This window comes from Phodopus roborovskii, unplaced genomic scaffold, assembly GCF_943737965.1.
Source record: "Phodopus roborovskii unplaced genomic scaffold, PHOROB, whole genome shotgun sequence".
In the NCBI taxonomy this organism is placed as follows: Eukaryota; Metazoa; Chordata; class Mammalia; order Rodentia; family Cricetidae; genus Phodopus; species Phodopus roborovskii.
The window spans coordinates 5,957,254-5,982,368 of NW_026126460.1; the positions used below are offsets into that span (position 1 = coordinate 5,957,254).

At 43.3% G+C, this 25,115-nt stretch overlaps 1 protein-coding gene across 1 annotated transcript in view; it reads left to right on the forward strand.

The window, feature by feature from the left end:
- The window catches only part of LOC127226328 (aldehyde oxidase 4-like), a 47,602-nt gene that overhangs the window by 2,085 nt on the left and 20,402 nt on the right, over window positions 1-25,115 (forward strand). The window contains 16 exon segments of the mRNA XM_051190252.1: window positions 1,321-1,390; window positions 2,972-3,068; window positions 5,468-5,576; window positions 7,377-7,503; window positions 9,206-9,267; window positions 11,357-11,440; window positions 12,125-12,205; window positions 13,912-14,056; window positions 14,244-14,336; window positions 16,579-16,730; window positions 18,006-18,099; window positions 19,514-19,629; window positions 21,709-21,893; window positions 22,544-22,706; window positions 24,086-24,178; window positions 24,836-25,005. Of these exon segments, the coding sequence (XP_051046209.1) occupies window positions 1,321-1,390; window positions 2,972-3,068; window positions 5,468-5,576; window positions 7,377-7,503; window positions 9,206-9,267; window positions 11,357-11,440; window positions 12,125-12,205; window positions 13,912-14,056; window positions 14,244-14,336; window positions 16,579-16,730; window positions 18,006-18,099; window positions 19,514-19,629; window positions 21,709-21,893; window positions 22,544-22,706; window positions 24,086-24,178; window positions 24,836-25,005 (1,841 nt within the window).

Genomic DNA, 25,115 nt, shown 5'->3' on the forward strand with positions numbered 1-25,115 from the left:
GTGACTATTGGGGCACTTGCTCCCCGTTTCATGTGCTTCCTAAGAAGAGGTCAGTTCCTTTACACAGTCCCTGAGATCTTTTCCAAGTGGCTGGGAATGCTGGCCGATTGATATCTGATTTGCAGCTGGCAGGCTTTAATAGCTCCAAATCAAAACTCTGTTCCCTTGGAGCCTTGCCATACTTCTGTGCTCTTTGGAGCTGAGACAGGCGTGGCTGAAGGGGACAACAGTGCACCTGTGTGGCAACTGAAGGCCTGCTGACCCGAGGACTGAAAGTACAGTATTTACCAGGCATGCTGTAGCAGCAAAACCAAGCCTTAAGTGCCATCAGACCTTGGTCCGGGGACAGAGGAAATGGGACAAGGGACTACAGTTCTTCCCATTACCTTCCCCAGCTTCTATCTTGTTCCCAGGTTGTCAATCATCTCCATGGTCTCACAGTTAGGGTATTAAAGAATATGAGATTCGGATGCTCAGCCAGTTAGTGCCTCTGCTCTTAGGAACCCCCCCCTCCCCGACACACACACACACACACACACACACACACAGTCACAGACATGCACACGTGCATGCCCACACACAACACACACACAGTCTGTAGTGTAGGTGTTGGGCTTATCTCTGCACCACTGAATCTTCTGAGGACTTTAGAAGGAGAATTGCAAGTAGGAGATGTGTCGTGAAGAATCGATGGTTCATTGGCCTTACTCAAAAGTGACGAGAACACAAAGCACCATGGAGGACAGTGCCCTCCATGTCTGGGTTCCATGCTGCTCTGACTCCAGTCAGCTGCATTCTGATTTGCTTTCCCCCATCTTGCCTGGCTGTCCCAGCACAGGGACTGGCTGAGCTTGTCCAGGTCCTGCGGGCAGTGGGCTTTCCTATGTGCCAGCTCCAGTAACACCTGGTGCTCAGCTAAGGGCTGATCCATGACGAGTGCCCCTCAACCATGACAAGTGCCCCTCAGCTTTCCCCCACACACTGATAGAGTTGGGAAATGGAGGCCCTGGTGCTAAGGCACATCTCCTCTGGATAACATATTTCTACAACTTTCTATGGCTGTGAGTTATTGGGGTCATTGCTATGTGTCTGTTCCCCATTTGGTCCTTCCCAGGTAAGTGAGGAGCAAATGTTTGGCATAGATGATAGAAAATTTAGACATGGAGATGAAGCTTCACTGTTTCTTCAAATTCTTGGTTCCAAGAATCACTCAGATTTCTGTAAAGCAATCCATGGTATAAATGTGCCCTCCAAACAAAGGCTTGGCTTGCTGTGGCCCGTGACAGCATCTCTAAACCCTTCCCTTGTTTCACAATGTAGGTCATAGAGAAGAATCCTGATCCCGAAGTGAATCTGCTGTTCTACTTGAGGAAAGTCCATATCCTTTGATGTAAATGGGGAGACAGATGTTAAAAATCAGAAGGGCCGGTGGGGTGGCAGCTCAGTGGTGAGAGCACTTACTGTTCCTCCATAAGAACTGAGTCTTAAAACCAGCTGGTAGATAGCCAGAGGGCAAAGAGGTCAGAGGAATCAGTTGTCCATGGTTCACTGGGGACGGCTCTAAGTTATGCACACAGCTCTGCTGTTACATCCTGAGTAAACACTCAACTCCACCTCTAAGCCACATAGCACTTGGATTTCTTGGCTTGAAATTTTCCAGGCTCCCAAAGCAGGAACAAATGACTCCTTGCCTTTTTGTGCCTTGCTCACTGGAGTGCTTTAAGGACTAGTCCACACAACCTTCAGCCCTCTGTCTCAGCCTTGAGCTGCTGTAACTGGCTCATAATTAAAGATCAGAGTCACGTGTGCAAAGCCTCTTGGGAAAGCTGTGAAGAACCCCTCCCCTAGGAATCACAAAACCTGAAGTATCCTGATTGCAGCTCTTCATCAAGGGCAGCAATTACAGGAAGAAAGTAGCTCAACCCTTGCCCAAGCCAATTATCAGTTCCACCCAGGAAATCCTCTTAAGCTGCACCCAGAAAAGGCCCCAAGCCAACTCTGGTACATTCCTGAATGCACCTAAAGAGGATTTGCATACATCCTTTGTTCTCTCTTTGAGAAGATATGCAAACGTCTGACATAGTGATCATGATAGGACTAGTTCAAGAGCCATGGTTATTATTGCTATTTGATAAACTGGGGGTCAAAACCAGGTCTGCACACATGATAGACTGCTGTTCTGTATCCTCAGCCCTTAAACGGATGTTTTCTAATCCCATAAGAAAGCAAGAGTAAATATCGTTGTACAGGAGAACGTTAAGCCTCCAGGACAATTTCTCAGAATTATACACAAACCACCTTGTATGTCATCCAAAGAAAGGACACAGTATGGCTCAATCTTTCATTGCCCACAATTCTGAGTGCTATAGAAGTCATGTGCTTTTCCACATTGCATTTGGGCACAAACGCTAAACTGCTGACAGTGGGCTCCTGTAGTCTGTACTCGGGAAGAATACACACATGGGTCATTGCAGAAATCTCTGTGTTTTGACTGGAAAGCCCTGATCCCTATACCACTGGGAATGCCATATCATTTCCTTGGTTTTGTTCTTGTGAAACAGAGTCTCTCTGTGTATTCCATGCTACTGTAAACTTCCCTATGTTACCCAGGCTGTATCAAACTCACAGCAATCCTCGGGCTTCCGCCTCCCAAATCCTAGTAATAATAAGTATAAATCACAATTTCTAGCATGTGTTCTTTTTTTATTGTTCAGTGTTGTTCTAGGCACTGAGGATAGAACCCAAGGCTTCGGGAGGCAAGCACTCTACCACTGAGCTGGCTCCCCAACTACTATTTCATCACCTTTCCAACTAAATTAGAAATTCTTACATACAAAAGTGCCCTGGGACCCAGCTGTCAGAAGGCTGGTGTGGCTCTTGAGTAGCCCCTCCTCTACTTCCACCAATGAGCTGAGATGTAAGTAGAACAACTACAGCAACTTGGGTCGCTTTTCCTTGACTCGCCTTCCAGTCCGTCTCACAGGCACTAAATATGGCTGTGGGGGAGGTGGCTGCGGTGCCTGTACAGTGATGGTGTCAAGATATGATCCCAAGAGCAAGAAGATCCAGTATCCTTGGTGCTGACCTGGCCATGCTGTAGGCACATCTGGGAAGGACAAGGAGCCTTTCCCCGTGAAGGTTTCACTTTCCCATAACTGTGTGCTCCTCCCTCCTGTCTCCAAGCCTCTAACGTGCTTACCCTGCCTCTGTCTCTTTCCCACACAGCAAGACTTACTCATCCTGTGTTCTGAGCTCTCAGGGCTCTGTTCTGTTGTTGTAAAATAGTTCTTTGCCTTTGAACAGGGAGTTCAGAGAAGTGTCAGCAAGAATGGATAATGCAAGTTAGAGTGTTGATGATACTTAGGCCTTGACGTACATTGAGAAAAGTCATTTTCCCAGGAGGACAAGTGATTACTCAAATCAAGCTGCATCATCTCAACCTGAAAATGCAAATCTGTTCCCTGGTGGAACGTGCAGGTGAAGGCGGGGTTGTCCCGTGTAACTGCCAAGGTTTTGCCTTGTGTGAACTCGATGGGTGGTGCCATTCACAAACGACAGAACTTAGGAGAGGGAAGGCTGAGGAGGCAGGAAGTGTCTGATCAGCTGGAGACACATCTACTTAGGAGCTATCCCTAGAGAATTGGGCAACAGGTGTTTCTATACAGAGTCGATCTCTTCTCAGGAGTTATAATTTATTGGGTGTCATTAACAGAAATAACAAGATGCTGGCAAAATAACCAGCATTTACTAGATGCTTGTGAATGTCATTCACTTTCCAAATGCTTACATATTAAATATGTCATCAAATTTAGTTCTCCAAATAACCTCAAGACAGTGTGACTGTCACCCACATTTAAAACTGAGAAAGAACAGCAGAAAAAAAATAGTTAAGTTCTATGAACGTCTTAGTAGTGGATGCAGTTTTCAGCCAGACAAGGCAAGGACCTTCAAGAGAACAGAGAGGTGTGAGACACAGTCAGAAAACAAAAGGGACATGGACAAAGAAAGATGTGTGTGCATGCATACACCCACACACTCATGACATGCCCTCATACCCACTCACACACATACATACACACACATAAACACATACACCCATATTCCTCTGCACATACATGCACATACAGACACACATACATACACATTCACACACATGCCTTCATACCCACTCATACACACACACATGCATACACACACACATATCACATGCACATACACACATACCTAGTCACAATACATACACACATACCTCAACACAGATACATACATACTGACACACATACATGTATGCATACACACACACACATAACATATACTCTCTCACGCACACATATTCATACATACACACACACTTTAAAAAAAGATAGAAAAGAGAGAAGGAAGGAAAGATAATTGTGGCTTAACACTAACAACATCTAAAGAGCCTAACCAGTGACAAGTTGATCTCAGCAGAGATTCTCATTTAATTGTGCCAAGATATAAGAATATTCCTTGGAATATTCTTGCTTAGGCCCAGAGCTCTGGGAGACTTTAGTCCCCAGAGTGAGGGAGAGGGAACACAGCACCCTCATCTGTGGCAGAGGGAAGAAGAGGCAAAGTTCACTTCATGGTGGATCAGGAAGCAGATGTCACAGATGAAACCAGGTGCCAGGCTGTCACCTTCAGGCACGCTCCGAGGACCTACCTCCTCCACCCAGCCACTGTCTCCTGCGTACAAACTCCTTAGCCCAACAAGCAACACCAGCAGCTGGGGGCTAGTGTTCAAAGTATGAGCCAATGGAGACGTTTCTTTTCCATTTTATTTTTGAGATCATACTATAATTACATCATTTTCCCCTTTCCTCCCTTCAAGCCCTTTGTGCTTTCTTTCGTATTTATGGCCTCTTTTTTCAATAATTGCTGTTATATGTATGTACACACACACACACACACACATATTCACATACTAAAACAAAAAGGAAGAAATGCAAGAAGGAAAAAGATACACATGTGAATTCCCAAATATGTCCTACTCAGTCTGTGTAATTACTCATGTGTATGTTTTCAGGACTGACCATTTGGTGCCCGTTAACCAATTAGAGTGCTCATCCCTGGGGAAGTCTATTCTCCCTCTATCACCATTCATTAGTTGCCTGTAGTTGTTTGTGTAGGCTTGATGCCTTCGGGGACATTTATGATCCAAAGAGGAACACTTCCTTACTTGCCTTAAAAGGAGAAAACAATAAAATAAGAACAGGTGAATGACAGTCACTTAGAAATCCCGCATAGAAGGGTCCCTCTTTACTTCCTCCACTTATGATATGTAAGTTCTTTCTCAAGCATGGCCAGAAGTCTGTGGTTGCATAGGTCACCTTCTCTATGGTTGGGAAATACAGCCTTGTCCTCCTCCGGACTGAAATGACTTCCCAAGTTTTGTCACCCATTCATCATGATTTCAGTGTGTTCTCTTTACACAAGCCCATCACAGCCACTATCCAGCAACAGCATGCCTGGTGCCCATCTGCTCCCTCCATGGGGCAGCTATTACCACAGTGGAAGGTGTGGGAAGCATCAAGAAGAGAATTCACCCTGTGCAGGTAAGATCATAATGCGGTGGGGACCAGTTGGTGGCACAGGCATGGCCCAGAGTCTGGTGTGTTCTTCCAAGCTCTCCAAGCTTGAAATCCTTTATGCTTTTACTTTCTTGTTTTGTAAGAGTCCTTGATTCCTAGCTGGGAATCTTTTTCAGAGATCTTTTCAAGATGATGCCATTGACTTTAAAGACACCTTAACCCAAAAGAACTTCTCAGCTCTGTTCTGGGCAGTAACTAAAAGACAAGGGCAGTCTTACTCAAGAAGAAAATGAGGTAGAAAATAGGAGTTTATAGAAAATAGATGTCTTCATTTCTCACTATTCCAAAGTATGGGACACTGATGAGATTTCATCTGTGTGAGAGAGGAGGCTCCAGAAACATCACCCAACCACCTGCTATAATTAAAATGCAGCAGGGTGGGTTATTCTAGTTTGGAGGGCAAGAAAAGGAAACATGGCTTTCCTGTGACTGAGCAGGAACTCCTGATGGGTGAGTTTAAGACAGAACGTAGAAAGACAAGATTCTTTCCCTTGGGATGACTTCCTTGAAATTTTGCAGCTGGAACACAAAAGTTCCACTGCCTGCCCACTGCCCTTGGCAGAGACCTGTCCATATCTTCCAGCTGTGAGCTCAAATAGCTATGTTCTGCAGAAGATCTTACCCAGCATCCACCTCTCATCACTTCACCTAGACAAGTGTTTCCTTCTGTGTTTAGTAGATCTAACTCTCCCAGTCTTGATGGAACACATTTGTGCACTGGTACCCCAGAGCAGGCTTTCCCAGCTTACAAAAGCCTATTGCTAAATTTACAGAGTTTCTGCTGATTATCTTTAGACATATCCATAGCCAAGTTAAACCAGATGTCCTTAAAAGGCCTTGGTTTGTATAAATTGTACTTACCATGGTAGTAGAGGTTTTTGTACAATAAAAATTGGAAAAGAAGATGTACCTAAAGGGTTCTGTCTCCCCGAGAGAGCCAGGTGTCAAACCCACCAGAAAATTCTAATCTAGACTATCACAGCAGACACAAGTGCTATGTAATGATAAGTCCACACAGCCATGTTGTCCCCTAGCACCAAAATAATGTCTGTCCTTTCAGTTGAACCAGAGTATTCATTCGGCTTCCATTATAGGAGCCATGATGGGTTGTTTTGGAGGGGGAGGACTTTTATTTGAGAACACTAAAATCATACTTAAGATAGTTAGGTGAGTGTGTGTTAACAGATAGGCTGGACTGACAGTTCTGGCTCCATTTTCAACTTCCTGGTTTAGGGATTTTTGTATAGGGCAAATAAATTAACATTTTCACCACAGTTTTCTCTGTACATAACATTGAATGTGCATGATTTAAATGTGTGACTAGCCCAGAAATATGAAATAGATGTTCATGTTTTAAGAATCTAGATTATAACATTTAGTTCATCAAAAACTCTCTAATCTAAAGGGAAATGGCGGGAAGATGCCTTTCCAGAGCCCACTGGATTGACTCACACATTCATTTATTTTGTGAAGTACAGGCTATTATCACCCTAATTGTAAAATGAAGAAAAGTTAAATCATCCAAGTGATAGAGTACGTGAACCACTGGGAGGAAAGAAGAAAGCAGACATGAAAATGAGTCTGCTACCAGGCTTTTAGGTTTGTTTTGTTGTTGTTTTGTTTTGTTTTAACAAACGTACATGTATCTGACTTCAAAAAAATTGATCTTCCTCCAGTGGTGAGCATTTCTCCTGAAGTTATTTTCAAAAAGTTTAGACTCTGTGCTGCTGGCTAGCATGCACTAATGGCGCCTTTGTCTCTCAGGAACGGCTCGCCAAGTGTCATGGCACACAGTGTGGATTCTGCAGCCCTGGCATGGTGATGTCCATCTACACTCTGCTCAGGAACCACCCAGAGCCAACACCTGATCAGATCACTGAGGCACTTGGAGGTGAGGCTTCTGAGGGCAATCCTTAGGGAACTAAAGATGGACAACCAGGCAGACGGACACTGGGAGCTGAGGCTTCCTCTCAAGACTTTTCCCTTCACTGATGCTTTAAGGGTATTTTAAGGGCAGCCTTTCCCAAACATAGAAATATGGGTAGAGGGGAACAACAAGGTTTTGTTGTTGTGTTTTAACTAGTCTGTCTAAATGACTCGCTAACATTACTTACTAAAATTACTATATATCTATGTGCTGGCTAGTTGGAGGGTGCTCAGAAACAATGGGTTATCATAAGCAAAGAGTAAGCAATTCAATTCCTACAAAAATAGTGATAAATCTAAATGTAAAACTTATGACTTTATAGCTAAAAAGACAAGTTAACAAATGTAGTTTCTATCAGAAACCTTCCTAGTTTGGGGGACTGAGATCTAAGGGATTAATGCTATTGGTGCAACTAATAGATATTAAAGGATAGCTCCTTGTCCCTTTCCACAAACAGACACGGGCAGAAACTCAACTATGCCAAAAAGTTGCAAAAGACAATTGGGTCAAAGTTCATCTTAAATATTTTTGGAATTGGCATATAAGTGTTCCTTAGTATTTTCTCTCAACAGCTTCTTGATTCTAAATTTTCCTTTCTGGTTAACAGCTGTGGCCTGTAGTTTGGGTGTAATTTTAACCCAGCCTGTTAAGTAATCAGTAATCTTTTTGTTGTTCAGTGAATTACTGAGTATCAGTGAAGTACTAAGAGCTTGAGACTTAGAGAAATCATGAGAATCTCCCCGTTATTAAGATCTCTTTATGGTTGCCATTCAAATAGCTTGTAAAATTTGCACAATATATTTTCAAACTTTTGAGACAGGACCTCATTATATAGCCCCTGGCTGTCCCAAAACTCACTGTGTAGACCAAGTTGACCTCTGCCTTCTGAGTGTTGGGATCAAAGGCATGTGCTACCACCCCTGGATTCCTGCACTTTTTTAAAGATAGTGGTTTCCCTCCTACTTCCATCCATATCCATATTTTGGAAATGTTGACTGACTGGACAATATCAGCTATGTGTTGAATATCTGCTGTGCATCCAAGGCATTCTTGCTTCTCCAACTAATGTCCAACAAGTAAACTAAGGCAAATTCACAAATGACCCAGCACACCTATTGCCGGATCCAGACAATCAGTGGAACAGCCCTGCCTGAAATATTCCCCTGGAGAACAAACAGAGCCAGGGCCCTTCCAGTTCAGCCCCTGTGTCAGATATTCAACACTATGAGGGTGTGCTGAAGATAATTAACTTATGAAGAGAACAGGTTGGTTTTAACAGGTTGGGTTTGGCTCACAGTTTGTTGGCTCCAGCTCACGATCGGTGGCACTCCTCAGCATGATGAAACCAGCTGGCAGAGAAAACTTGCTGGTCCCATGGCTCTGACAAAGTCACGAGAATAATGTGCTTTCTGTTTAGCGAATAAACATGGGATAGGACAGGAGGGGTTGGTTGGGAAATGAGATGGTTTCTCTAGTGAAAAAAAAATAAAACTGTAATCACATACCTGTTGTTGAAGAACATTTTCAAGGGAAGTGTTTTTTCAAAGAATCTTGCTGTGTTTCAGAGCAAAAATAAACTTGCCTGTTTTGCTGAAAACACAAAGCATAGGTGTGCAGTCCATTTCTGTATGAGACCATAAGACCTGACTAATTCCTTATTAACCAGGTAATTTGTGTCGATGTACTGGATACCGTCCAATTATAGAAAGTGGGAAAACATTCTCATCGGTAAGTTAAGATATTGTAAGTTAATATTCTGCTTACTTAATGTGTAAATGGACTTTTACATAAAATAGCCTACTTTACTAAACTATCTCTAGAAGAACGCTACATTGCCCTTTCTAGCCACTGGGGGTTGCTAGATGCCTACTGTTTGTATTTTTATTTGTATTTATTCTTTCACGATTTTATACCCATATGTAATGTACTTTGATCATGATCCCCTCCATTACTCTCCCCTCCCCACTCCTGCCAAGCCCTTTCTTCTTCCCAACAGGTCTCCCTCCTACTTTCAAGTCTTTTTTCTGTGTCCCCTATCCCCACCCAACATTTTAATTAGAATTGCTTACATGAACTGGGTGGGGGATTGTGTACTTGATCAAGGGGAGCTCACTTGTGGCTACACTACTGAGAAATGCAATTCCCCTCTCTGCAGCTCCCCAGGAAGGGATGAGGTATCCTGAGTCCCTACCTCATCCACAGTGCTGTGTTGATGGACTCAGTTTTGTGCAGAAATGCTAGAGACCTTCTCTAAGAATAAAAATTAAAATTAAAACAAAGTTGGAAACTTACATTTTTACACTATTACTAAAAATTTTCAGGAAGTTTTACAAACTACAGGCTAGTTCATTTTCTCCTAAGATACTATCTATGGTGAGTTGTAATAGTGATCAATGTTTTGCCATTTTTTTTGACCAATAGAAATAGCACCTTCTTTACATTGTCCAGCCTAAAACTTTGTAGATTTAAAAAAATTCTATGTAAGGATGTAAATAAAAATACAAAGAATTAGTTCCTTTGCTAGCACAGCTTACAATATTCAAACCCCTAATTAATTCAATAGAAATGGTCTTGGAGTTCAAAATACCAACTATCACTTTCACAGCAGGCCTGTGTGAGATTTTTCCATCGTTAAATGTAGTATATATTATTCCAACTTAACAAGCCCAGCCTGGCCAGTACATGCTAAACCAGAAACTGGACTCTTGATTTTAAATATGACATTCATTGTCTCTAAATTGCTACACGCCCTTGACACTGTTTACCAAGATGAGAATAATAAATGAAACTGGGCATGGTGGCACACATTTGTAATCCCAGCATTTGGGAGGCTAAGGCAGGAGGATTACCTGAGTCCAAGGCCAGCCTGGGCTATAATGTGAACTACTTCTGGGTATAGTGTGAGACCTTCTCTCACTAAAGCATTAGAAAAATTAGAGAAGAAGGAAGAGGAAGAGGGGGACAAGGAGGAGGAAGAGGAATTGATAGTCACCACAACTGACAAATTCAGACCCAAAGGGTTACCTTTTGGTTTACATTAAATATCCTGAAAATTATAATCATTAATTATTTGACTCCTTCAAATAATCCATGATTTACAAACACTTTTTTATATTGAAACTTGAAAGGTATTTTGTCTTCCCAAGATTTTACTGAAAACTCATGGTGTGTCACTGTGAAGATAAAAGCAAACTGCTCGGGTTGACCACCCCCGTATAACTACCCTCCATGATTCTCACTTCCCATGGGAACCTCAGTGGTTGATCCCATGGACTCCAATCCCATGAGTCTTCTTCCTCTGAGCCCAGGTGACGGTCAGCAAGTCCTCACTGAGAGCTCCCTTCATTTTTCTCTAATTGCTCGATAATGGGTGGCTTATTGCCTTGCCTCCCAAACTCACATAGAGGTTTAAGCATTTTTATCGTTGTTGATGAAGTAAAGCAGCCAACCAAGGTGCTTGCTTACACATCAGCCTACCCACTGAGCTACATGTATCCCAGCCGGCCATTCTTGTTTTATTTGTTTGCCTCAAACTTGCTAAGTATGGCTTTAAACTCCTAATCCTCCTGCCTCCACTTCCCAAGTACTGGGACTACAGGCATGTGCCTGCTATTTCCAGGCCTTGTTACCTAAGTTTTAGTGGGAGTTGGAGAAACAGTAATTAGATGAGATACAAACGCTACAGGGACCTCCTTCCATCCAGCCCAAAAGAGAAGTGAGGAATCCACAGATCAGTGGTGGGTTACACACAGGAGTCCTCAGGCGTCATGTTCACAGAACTGGCGTGAAGTTGACCTACATTGCATTACTTCCCAAGGGAGCTACTGTTTGCCAAATGAAAGGATCTGGGAAATGCTGCATGGATACAGACGAAAGGTCTTTCGTCAGTAGGGAGGAAAAAGTAAGTGTCTTTTTTTTTTTACTCCAACTGGAATTGACTCAAAAAAAAAAAAAAAAAATTAGCAAAAAATCCAAATGTGCCTGTTCTTGTCTGCCATTACAAGGCAAAAATAAGTAAAATTCATGCCGTTGAAAGTCTCAGCCTGGGAGTGCAGTGCACCATGGAAGTAAAGGCATGGAGGCATGAACCTAAGGCATCTGGTCATACTGCATCTGCAGAGAGATGCGCTCTGGTGCTCAGCTCTTTCTCCTTTATGTTCAGTCAGAGCCCATGGGACGGTGTCACTCACATTCAGGGCTGGTCTTTCCATCCACTTAGCCCAGTCAGTCTAGGCTCTCCATCACAAACGTGACTGTGATGTCTTCTGGAGTATTCTAGATAGAGCCTGTTGTGTTGATAATCAATATTAACCACCTCAGGTACCTTTGTGCCCCTAAATATACAATAATACAGGGGACCCAATGCAGGAGTCTAATGTTCTGCTATGACAGCTAGGAAGTCAAGAGTCTTGTCCATGTGTTAAGGACACCCCCTCAGTCCTGGGAGTGACAGGAGAATTCTATGTGAGGGGGCCCTGTGACTCCAGCATCTTGCTTCATATTGGGGTACCGTGGGGAATGCTATACCTGGGTGTCTCTCAGTAATTCTGAGTTTCCATTTGTGTTGTGTTGTGTTTTTGTTGAGATGTGTACCAAACTGTATAATGAGGATGAGTTCCAGCCCTTGGACCCATCGCAGGAACCTATATTTCCTCCTGAACTGATTGTGAGTTGCTATGCTTTTGTTGTTTCATAAAATGACATGGCACATGCCTTTTCCTATAGAACTACAAAGCTCTAGTTATTAAGAGATGGCAGTGTGTCCGCCATGATGGAGTCATTTCTTTGGGATTTGTTCAGTCCTTTCGATAGGCAGTCACGTCAGACAGCATGAAAGAGAGTTGCTGCCGGGACCTCCGTCCCTTTGACTGAATCCCTTCAGCTGAAGAACCCGAGGTCACAGTGTAGATGAGTCACCAAAGGCCACACAGATCCTGATGGGTCTCGTAAAGCCAATTTGTAAAACAGTAAAGTGACAGGAAGATGATACTTAGGACAATGGGATTGTACTGTCTTACGGTTAACCGCTGGCTCAAACTAGTAAAGAAAGAGTGGAAAGGAAAATAACATGACACATGGCAGTTACTCCTCTTCCATAACCGTGCCCTGGAGGAAGCGTGATAGGAGAATAGCGTCTCAGAACCCAGCGCGATGTACCTCAGAGCATGAGAATTTGGACACCTTGGCTAGGAGTCAGTTTTGGGGTGAGGTGAGGGGGACTGGTTTTTCTTTCTTTCTTTCTTTTTTAGGGGTGGGGGGATCATGGAATGATTAGATTTGACTGTCAACTTGCTATGACCTAGCATCACTTGGGAAGAACGCTTCAATGAAGATGTTGTCTATACTGGGTTGACCTGTAGGCATGTCTGAGGGAAGATGTGTTTTTCTTTCTTCTTTTTTCAATCTTTTATTAATTCTTGTGAACGTCACATCATGTATTCCAATCCCACTTATCTCCCTGTCTCCTCAAATCTGCCTTCTGCCCTTGCCACACCCCCCACAAAGAAAAGAAAAGAAAAGAAAAGAAAAGAAAAGAAACCTGGAAAGGGCCAAGCTGCTCCTGGTTGATTGAACCCTGCACCACCACCCTCCAGACCAAGAAGTATGGGCTGGGCAGCCATCTGTGTCCTCTATGAGTCAGTTTTTTAAAGTTGCATACCTAAATGTAGATACATGTATACTAGATAGATATAAATAAGGTTGTAAAAAAGAATTCCCTTATACACACACACACACACAGACACAGAACACACACAACACCTATAAATAAAACAAGTAAGTAGTTTTTAAATTTTTAAGGGAATAGTGTTCAGTAACATTTTTTCCCATAGTCAGTGTTTTCTGCGCCTGAGGATGAGTGTCTTTGAGTGACAGTTAACATACTCTCCAGTCCATTGCTCGCTGCTTTCCTGAAGAGCCAGGAGACAGGGACAAGGAAATGGATTTACCTACACTTTCCCCCAGAACCAAGGAGGAAAAAAGTATTCTCAGTTTCTCTCCCCCAGTAGCAATATTGCCATTTCTAGAAAGGATGGCACAGAAGCGGGAACATGTGTACGTGTGGTTAGTGGCAAGTTAGAAGACCCATGCAGTAAGTCCCCCAGCCACCCAGTTCTTCCCCGGTGCTGTTTTCCTGTGGGAATTCTAATTCTCCAGTGGTGGGGTGGAACCAGGGCAGACAGAGGCACTTGTGCCTCTCCAGACAGCCACTTCACAAGTATAAACACTGCCCCTAAAGACACCTAGCACGATGCGGTCTCATTGATTTGGGAGTTTCAGTCTACCCTACCCTTTCCTGATCCCCAAGAAAGCTAAAATGACCCACGGACCATTTGCACCCCCAGAAAGCACAATGGCTTTGCTTCTCTGCAGAGAATGGCTGAAGATCCAAATAAGAGGAGGCTGACATTCCAAGGGGCAAGGACCACCTGGTTCATGCCTGTGACTTTGGACGACCTTCTGGAACTCAAAGACAGCTACCCGAAAGCCCCATTGGTCATGGGGAACACCACATTGGGTATGTGTTTCTCGTGTGTTTTAGTTCAGATAAGGTATGGAAGCCCTTCCTCATGCTCTCCATAAGCAGGGTACATTTCTACTCATCAGACTCAGGATCTTTTAGAATTTTTTCTTTTGCAAGTAAGTTCAATACAGGATAGTTTTTATTGTTCTCTTTCTTACTGCTTCCTGTTTTTCCCCTTAAGGACCCAGTATTAAATTTAAAGGTGAATTCCATCCAGTTTTTATATCTCCACCTGGACTTCCAGAACTGCACTCTGTGATGAGCACAAACAACGGTAAGTGTCTTGGTTTTCAAATAAGGCATCAGCCCTGACTCAGTGGGGCACTAATGGCAATCAGTGACACCTCACAGGAATCCTGACTTCACTCATTCATTCAAGGCAATTGGGTGTGCACTATGTGTTCACTAGAAGCTTTGTCAGGGTATCTCACTCAGCCATGCCACTGAGCATCACAGTGTCATCAAAGCCATAACAGCGGGAAGATGCCAGAGAACTCAGAGAGCTCAGCCAAGTACGGAAAGATGGGTTCAATGAACCCTTAAGACATTTTCTTTATTGAGGCTCATCACAAACACATGTGTACCATGCACACACACACACACACACACACATACACACACACACACAAAATCTTGGTCATGGGATTTTAAATGCAACTGTAATTTTTTTCTTTCATTCTTTCCCTAAGTTGCCAAGTGCCTTCACATGTCCTGTCTCATTGATCTTTAGGACAACTCTAGGAGACACCAATACCCCATGGGAGAATCAAAGGACCTAATAATTCCCTCGGCCTCCATGTCAGGCCTAGAGCCTGTCTTCTTTTTGGTGATAATGCACAAACAAGGCTGTCTGAGTCAACCCACCACCAATGCCCAAATACTGCATTTGAATAGATAATGATAGATAATAGGAGCTAAAAATACGAAACTTAAATAGTTAAAAATACAAGCGTGAAAAAGAAACCAACTGGGTAACTTCTTCCTGTCCCTCTAACGTGTCAGTCTTAAGTCAATGGCTCATCATTTTTTTCCTTAAGCACTGGAATATTTATCTCAGTGGATACTGATATAGGAAAAGATGGGCTAAGGGAGATTACCCAGCCATGCAGGTAAGGGAAGGGTAGGGTGTGGTGAGGGTGTAGAGATGAAACCACATCTATGGCTCCAGCTTCTCTTCATGCCATCCCTCCCGGAAGCAGTAAGCACTGTTTCCCTAATCAGCCCTCCATGAAACATTAACTCCGTAGATAAAATGCATGGTTTCCTATGTGCAGTAGGTTAATTGGTGTTGGATGCATACTGAAATTTTTTTCAGTCACTCCCTTGTGGAGTCTATTAGCCCTGGTAAGACAACACTACTGAAGTCATGAACTCCCGTAAATCAAACTGGCCTGCTACCAGCAGGTATCCACTCCCGTTCTCTTTTTAGGAGGGGGCGGGGCAAGAGGAAAAGCAAATGGACAATGGAAATTTTGCCAATTGATTTTCTAGTTTAATGACCTTTCAAAGAGAGTCTTTAAGTCCTAATGTACTGGCATATATTATAATCTAGTATCCACGGGACTGAAGCAGAAAGACCATGGGTTTAAGACCAGCCTGGGCACTGCGGCATAACAAAACTATCTCAAAAGAAGGAAAGGATTTAGAACTTCCACAGTTGATCATTTACTCAGGGAAAGCAAGTGAAGTATTGAATTTTGGTTATCTGTGGTTGATATGTACTAAAATCCAAGGCAAACACTATTGTCTATGACTGAGAAGAGAGATTTGGTACTTAATATTTGAGGATTGTATTTATTGTTCATCACTATGACAAAATACATGCGGGAAATAAATTAAAAGGAGTAAAGGTTTGTGTTAGATCATGGTTTCAAAGGTTTCATTCCATCATGGAAAGCAGGGTACGGTTGAGCAGGGCAGCTACATCCTGGCATCTAGGGGAAAAGAAGTCCTGCCTTAGATGGCTCTGCTTTTGTATTAGTTACTTATGTCAGTGCTGTACCAGACAAGAAGCAAGCTTGACGGAAGGGGGCTTATTTTTGGATCTCCATTTAAGGGCACAGTCATGTGATGGGGAATTCATGGGAACAAGAGCAGGACAGCTCGTTACATTGTGTCCCCACTGAGGAATCAGAGAGCACCAAACTCTCAGTTCTGTTTTATGGTTTAGTGTCCTTTCTCCATCTGGATCCCACATTATATTATAGGACAGCACTGCCCACAGTGAGTCTCCGGTTAGTCAGTCTTCTCTAGAGATGCCCCAAGGACACATGCAGGTTCTTTTCCATCCAATCAAGTGAACTTTGATGCTGACCATCACAATAAAGCAAATCACTAAAAGTATCCCTAATTATCATTGATTGTTTAGAAGTATCCCTAGTTGTCATTGGTTGTTTAAAAGTATCCCTAATTATCATTGCTTGTTGTCATCCCAACTAACTACACAAAGAGCATGCTTATTTAGAAGTGTGTATGCAGGCTCACTGTACTCTTCTGTTCTATTCCCTTGCTTCCAGGAGCAACAATAGGAGCAGGACACAGCCTGGCACAGTTGAAAGATACCTTGGATTTTCTGGTTTCAGAGCAGCCGAAGGAGAGGACCAAGACCTATCATGCCCTCCTGAAGCATCTGAGGACACTTGCAGGGCCCCAGATTAGGAATATGGCTGTATGTTCTCTATTGTTCTACAAAACAAGCCACAGTTTATGTGTGTGTGTGTGTGTGTGTGTGTGTGTGTGTGTGTGTGTGTGTGTGTCCCAAACCCAAGTGACAGGTATCATAAGTGTGTGTGTTGGGTGAAGTTCATGTGTGTGTCTAAAATAATATAACAAATCATGATAAGTCAGAAGAGGCATAAATTCTTGTCCCAATTATCCTAGAGAAGAGTTTGGAAAGTAAGGACCAACCAAATGGAACTGTGTCTAGGGTCCCTTCCAGCTCTGACCATCTATGAAGCATGTCTTATCTAGGGTGTAGCTAATAAGATCCCACCTCCCCAGATGCTCTTCCGATTGGTTCTCCTCTTAGACCTGTGCTCTGACATCCATTTCTGACATGTGTTCCATGCATACATCCTTGGACCTCCAGTTGTCTAGATGTCCCACTTATTGAGGTCTTTGCATTACTTAAGATTTCAGGATAATTGGCTCAAACCACTCTCCATTACACACATGATGAGCAAGCCATCAGAACGTGGGGGCCTGGCAGATATCCATTTCTCATAATTGTCCCTGACCTACGATTGATTCACAAATCTGCCACATATTCTTACATCTATATTTTATGTCAGTTTTCTAAAGGACATTGCTCCTCTCAATGAACTTGTTCCCATAAGTTCCCTAAAGTTTCCTGTTCAAGCCTGTCCTAAGCAGACTTTGCTGAAGGTTTAAGGCCATAGAGAAGCATTGAGTTTCTTAGCAGCATGGCAGCCATCCTAAATGTAAATGCACCATACTCCGGGTCTGTTTGTGGGGCTGAAGGCTCTCCACCTTTTCTATATAGAACTCTCTCCCTCTCTCTCTCTCTCTCTCTCTCTCTCTCTCTCTCTCTCTCTCTCTCTGTGTGTGTGTGTGTGTGTGTGTGTGTGTGTGCCCCTAACCTGCTAACATCACTCCGTCGATCTCCATTCACTTCTCTTACTTGGCTTCATGAATGAGCGAGCATGCATATCAAGGAGGGCTTCTGAACAAACACAAATGTATGTTAGTACCATTTCTCCAAGAGACTAGCTCTCCTCTCTGCATGCAGGTGCTTTCTCAGCATTTAGGTGGGTCAAAAGTGAGGGTTGAGCACACCCTGGCATCTGGATTGTTTGGCTGTTTCCAAATGCTCCCAGATCTTTCTGCAGAGCAAAGGGGGAAATTAAAAACTGACACAGTATCTCTGTGTACATGATTCCTTACTTGTCACATAATGCTTTTCCTGATGTCCTCTTTCTATTAGACCTTAGGAGGACATGTGGTGAGCCGGCCTAATTTCTCTGACCTCACCCCCATTTTATCAGCAGGAAATGCTACCATCAATGTGATATCTAAAGGTAAGAGGCCAAGCTTTGAACATTTGATTTTATACTTACCGCTATTACATAGACCTTGCTGTATATTAGGAAATAGGGACTCTACAATATCTTATTTGGCTCCCTGAGCCTCAAATGTTTCCTCAAACCTGAGACACAAGCTGTGGTTGTCCCTCTGCCTTCCAGCTGTTCTGTACTTACAGACTGGATTAATGCCTCCACTGACACTTCTCTTAAATATTTGACCCATTTGTAAGCAGTCCAAGTTATATACAGTATCAAAGAAATTCAAGAAAAGGATCAGGACTGGTGTAACAACTCAGTGGGTTAAGCACTTGCCGCCAAACCTGGCAACCCGAGTTTGATCCCTGGGACCAACGTGAAAACGCAGAGGAAAACCAGAGTCCTGTAGGTTGTCTTCTGACTTCCACATGACCAGAGCACATCCACATACACTTAATAAATCAATAAATGCAAAGGATAGAGAAAAGAATAAGAGTTTTTCTCAGCAGTTTAAAGTTTATGACATATTTCTTTCCCTGGTTTTGAAAAGAAGGCAGTTTTTATATACTACTCATTACTCCTCTTTTTATTCAAAATATGAGCTTTGTGGATGGAAAAGTACTTGAAACATGGGGGACTAAAAGCAAGTTGGTGCTATCCATGGTGCTACTAATGTAAAATCTCTTCCTTTAAATTAAAATCATACATTAAAAACTGTGATTCAAATGATTATAACTATCTAGGGGAAAGAGCGTGTGTTTATCATTTTAATTGAAGAAGAAAAGACAGGACCGAAAAGGAAGCTCAATAGTAAAGTACTTGCTCTATAAGCAACATTAGTCCAATCCCCAGAACCCATGGAGGGGGCGGTGAGAGGTATCCAAATATGGTGGCTTTCTTGTAATCCCAGAGGCTGGAGAGCAAGCAGATCCCTAGGCAGTCAACCTCCCTAACTGTCACATTCAAGGCCAAGTAAGAAGCCAAGGTAGACAGAACTGGAAGGACAGCATCCAAGGTTGCTACCTGGCTGTCACACTCATGTATAAGCATAATCACACAGACATGTGCATCCACACCCACATGAACACTGTGCCACTTTTGAAAAGCAAGGTAACTTCCCTGGACCTTTCTTTTCTCCTTTGTGAAATGGTATATATTGTAGCAGGTTGTTTCCCAATGACTTTAAAGTCCAGTGTTGGTAGATGGCATGCAATGGACTGAGACTTCCAGCTCTTCTGGTCCAACCCTGCCAATCTGAAGCCTGGGCCCCAAAGTTTCCATGACTTGCTTCAGGCAGCCCAGGCTTGGGGCTAGAACTCAGTTCCTGGACTCTGGCTCCTAGCCCACACCAGTTCATTCCACCAAACATTCTAGGTGCTTATCATGAAGTCCCATTTGACAAATGTGTCTTAAACTGGATCATTCTCTCTAGCCGGAGGAGAACGTCAGCTTCCTTTAAATGGCCCTTTTCTTGAGGGGTCTCTTGAGGAGATGGACTTAAAGCCAGAAGAGGTGGTGTTGTCTATTTCCATTCCTTACACTACTCAGGTAAGTTTCCTGTACTTGCAGCCTACCTACACATGTCTTTGCCATCTGCTTCCAAACAGAATGAGCCTCTCTACTTCTGAGAGAGTCTGGGGCCACTCACAGTGAAGGATCAAGTCCCAGATGACCATTTCAGTTGCTTCCGCAGAAGGGCCACGTTATGAGTTTTTGGGGTGTGCCTAAAGGGACACTGGCCTTGCAAAAAATGGAAGCTTCTATATGAGTAAATATTAGGCTATAAATGAAAATGCATCTCCACTGATTTATAGTCAGTATTAGCTATAGAAGCTCCTCATGAGTTGAAAACTTATTATGAAGTTATTTGCCAAACACCAATAGTTATGAACTAGGTGGTTTACATAAAATCATTTGTGTACTACTCTATAACACAGTGCTAAGCCTGGAAGACAGTACAAGACTTTAGACGGTCTAGAGATTCCTTCCCCCAAGCTCCCTAAGTCTAGCGGGAAAGACTTGAAATAGGAAACAAAACTCAATCACCAAAAACAGGAAGTAAGAGGTCTTAAGAGCCCGAGAGGCTCTTGCCTACAAGTCAGTGTATTGGAGCTGGTAGGATATGGGGTGGGCATGACATGAGGATGATGACTACTATGACATATGACATGATACAATAGCAGGAATCCAGCATGACTTGTAACAGGCTCCAGATCTGTGGGGAAGAGGGCACACTTCCAAGCAAGAGAACTAAGAAGGGGGTGGGCAGACCAGACTAGCCATAGCATCAGGGAACATGAGACTGAGAGCCTAGCATGGAGCAGATGGAGAGTGTAGATGGCCACCTAGAAATACTTACAGCAGGGTCGTGTTTATATGAAAGAGGTGATCCAGCACAAAGACAGCATAGATTGCTTGTGAGAGGACTAAGGTTTGAAGGATCAATAAGGAGACAGTCAATGTGGTGAGTGGGAAGGAACAGGAGAGTCCCCACCAAACAACATGGCACAGACAATTTATATATCACCAATGCCTCTTCCAGAGCTTTCTATATGAACATGCTTCACACCAGCTGCACTCCAATGATGTGGCTGACTTTCTCTACAGCCTCAAGACACCTCCCACATGAAGAGGTATCTCCAGTTCAGGGCTAGTGTACCCAGTCGGTAATGGGAGTCTGCCTAGAAAGGCAAGCATAGATCTGGATGCAACTCTGGAGACAATGTGTACCAAGGATGCTCAGGTTTTTCTTTTAACAAAGGGATTTTATTCAAATGAAACTTCCATACAAAGAAAATTAAAACAGAAATGAAGTGAGGCTGTGGTACATCATCTCTCTGTCTGCCCTCATCTCATTCAGCAGCCTGGAACACACTGTCTGACCCACCCCAGCTTCTTCTTACAGCAAATAAAACTGGAACACTTGAGTCACTTCCCTGTGTGGCCTCAGGTGATGCCATGAACAGCAGAGAGCCTGTAGCTTAAGCAGAACCTGAACTCTAGGCCCAGCACTCACTGTGACCTTGCACAAGTCACTAACAAGTGTCTGCATAATTGAAAATGAGCATAAATGTTGATGGTTAAACATTGCTGCGCACAAAACACACAGGACAGCACTCACAGGAGCCACCATCACTATGTGATCAAACACTTGCAGGGTCTTTATTGTAAATGACCATCAAAAAGGCAGAGCACATGGCTCAGTGAGCAAAGTGTTTGTGATGGCAAGCATGAGGACCTCAGTTCAAACCCCAACACCCACATTTAAAAACAAAATTGATATGTGATAGTATATGTCTGTGTCTGTGACCCCAGTCTGGAGCTTGGATGAGTTGCACACAGAGATAAGCAGATTCTGGAAACTCACCAGGCAGATACCCTGGCCAATTGGTGAGCCCCAGGGTCATTAAGAGATCCTGTCTCCAGAAAGTAATACGGAGAAAATTGAAGAAGATATTTGATGTTGACCTCTGTCCCCCACCTTCACATACGTGTGTACATTCACACAAACACCTACACACAGACACACACACACACACACACACACACACACACACACACCACAAGTTATCAGTGTAGTTTCTATGTGATGAGCACTAACCTTTCTGAGTGTTTTTCTATCTCTAGTGGCAATTCGTGTCAGGACTCCGCCTAGCCCAACGTCAGGAAAATTCCTTTGCCATTGTCAATGCTGGCATGAGTGTGACATTTGAAGAGGGTACAAACATAATCACGGATCTTCAGATGCTCTTTGGAAGTGTTGCCCCCACTGTGGTCTCTGCAAACCAAACCTGCAAGCAGCTCATTGGGAGGTAAAGTCACAGCCTGTCTGGGACACCATGCACAGACCTTTCTGTCTGAATGGTTTTTGTTAACTGGAGAGATGGCTCAGCCATTAAAGGCTAGGCGTTCCATTTTTCCTTGCCCAGTAGTTTGGTGTCTGCCTGCCTGCTCTAACACATTTCCAGTTACTCCAACAAACACTGGAGACGGAGTAACTCATAAAGGGAAGAGTTTTATGTTGGCCTGTGGGTCTAGTAGAAGTTCTCAACTTTCCTAATGCTGCAGCCCTTTAAGACCGTTCCTCATGTTGTGGTGACCCCCAAGCATAAAATTATTTTCTTTGCCACTTCATAACTGTAATTTTGTTACTGCTACAAATTGTAATGTAAATATCCATGTTTTCCCACTGTATTAGGTGACCCCTGTGAAAGGGTCGTTGGACTGTATACGGGTAGCAACCCATAGGTTGAGAACCACTGGTCTGGAGGCTGAAGTCCAAAAGCATAGCACTGGCAAGGTGCTCTTCTCCTCCAGTTCCCAGCAGAAACGTGGGAAGGCATTTGCAGAACACAGTGGACAAACAGACAGCTTTGCTCTAGTAACTGGTCCAGCCCCAGTGACGTCACCCATGGAGAGAGACCAAAGCTCAGGAAAGTCTTTGCCTCTTCTGTCCTGCCAGGCAATGGGATGACCAAATGCTGAGTGACTCCTGCCGGTGGGTCCTGGAGGAGATCCATATCCCACCAGCTGCTGAGGGCGGCATGGTGGAGTACCGACGGACCCTCATTATCAGCTTGCTCTTTAAATTCTACCTCAAAGTGCGACGGTGGCTGAACGAAATGGTAAATGGCTTCTCTGGGCCCCGGAATGCCTGGGTCTATTCACAGGGAACATGGTCTACTGCTGAGAATAGAGCCATGAGTGGACCTGGGGTGGGGTCCTGTGGCTCCTCAGTCCTTCTCTATTCAGTCTGGGTCTCAGAAGGGAGCAGCCATGCTATTCCATCTGTGGGATAGAAGCTAATTACCATTTGAGGCTGACCAACAATAAAGAAAAGTCATCGGTATGCAAATTACATCCTTTCCTCTTTAAAAAAAGATTTTCTTGTTGAAATAAAAACAATACTTTAATACTTAGAAATAGAGCCAAAAATGGGAAATTACATGCAACACTATCACCCAGTTCAACCTCTACAAATATTTCCGTGTGTGTCCTTCTAAACCTTTCCTGATAGGCATGTGTGTGTGTGTGTGCGCGCGCGCGCGCTCGCTTAGTATAGTTTGGTTATGTTTAGGTATTGGAGGCTAGCACTTAGAGATGGAGATGGGCTAAAAGGAGGTGGCTGAGGGGGCCTGTAGTGGGGACTAAAGCAAGACATGTCACCAAGATCTGCTAAATTCCCTGAGAAAGGGAGAGAAGAAGGAGAGACCACAACAGAAGTTCTGCTACAGAGTTGGGAATGAGGCTGGGGGGCTAGGTTTGGAGGAAAGGAAGGAGAGTGAATATCCACAGATCGCCTGTTTCCCTGGTCTTTCTGTGGCCTATGCTGTAGGAGGTAGAGGCCGCTTCCATGAATAGCATCCCTGAACTGTGTCTTTCAAGCATCCATAAATATACTCCTACAAAATCATTTCTCAAAATTGCAGAATTTTGTATCCAAATTTTCCATGATGTCTCCGTTGTTACATGTTTAATTTAATTCTGTTTTCTTCACTATCATTGAGACATACTTCTTCAGTTATTCAAAAGGAGGCCTTATGAATGCTTAACAAAACTAGCCTTCCCTTCTCTGAAGTGCCTGAATGGTCATGATAGTTCTATTTGCTCAGGGAACTTAAGTTCTAGACCCTCTTAGCAGAACTAAGATCTTGAACATTAGATTGGATAATTCAATTGATTGATAATCCGATTGGTGTGTGTGTGAGTGCAAGTGTATATGTGAATGTGTTTGTGAGTGTGTATGAGTGAGTGTGTGTGTGTGTGAGTGTGTATGTGTGTGAATGTGTTGTGTGAGTGTGTGTAGGTTACAGGACAGCTTTCACTAGTCAGTTTTCTCCTTCTGCCTTGTTTGTTCTAGGGCTCAAACTCAGGTTATCAGGGTTAATGGCAAACACCTTTCCCTGCTGAACCATTTCATGAACCTGGATCATTCTGTCTCTACACTTGTTCCTCAAGTCAGTAGCTCAGTTTGTAAAGTTGAATGCAAACTAATTTTTTCCAGGATCCCCAGAAATTCCCTGACATCCCAGAAAAGTTCATGAGTGCTCTGGATGACTTCCCCATAGAAACACCCCAAGGGATTCAGATGTTCCAGGTGGGTAGAACTTCTTTGTAATCTAGGCATTCAGACAGGATGTGCATTATATACATGCACCTCTCTTTTCAATAACTTTATTATGGGTAAACATACAGTCTTACTTTAAAAATATCCAGCCAATGTTATACATGTTTGAATTATGCAATCTTCATGGTTTACTCATGGCTGCTCAAGGAATTAGTCTGAATCTTCCTTCTCTACTTTTTTCAGGCTTGTTACCTAAAATTTCTCCTTTACTTTTTAGATCTCTGACCTTCCTCTAGATTCTTACTCAACATTAAATGCCTTTCCAAGCCCTTCCTCCTTTGCTACAGTCACCCTGAATCTCCCAGGAACTTGGCTGTTTTCATTACCTTTAATTGGTTGTGTAAAATATGCTTTATTGCAAGCTGAAGTAGAACCTATTGTTTTGGTGTGTATTTGTATTCTAATCCCTTAGCTAGACTGAAAAATCCTTCAGGACATGAATGCTGTCTTCTTTGCAGAAGGATATTGCAATCAGAATAGATCCCTTTCCATATACTCAAGAGATATTTACCAATCTCTGTTTGCAGACTTGAGTATCCAGTCACCTATAGTGATTTTAAGTAATCCAGACACAGCAGACCCAATTGTCATGTCTGTGGTCAAATACCTTGCCTTGTTTCCTAACAGTGTGTGGATCCCAGCCAACCCCAGCAAGACCCAGTTGGGCACCCAGTCATGCACCAGTCGGCCATTAAACATGCCACAGGGGAAGCTATATTTATTGATGACATGCCTCCCATTGACCAAGAACTCTTCCTTGCTGTAGTCACCAGTACCAGGGCCCATGCAAAGATCACGTAAGGAAATGCACATGGTGCCATCTGCTACTGAAATTCATCCACCATTTCACATTCAAAATGAGAGATTATTACATATTAAATCAATTTAAGATAAGTCATCTCTTCTG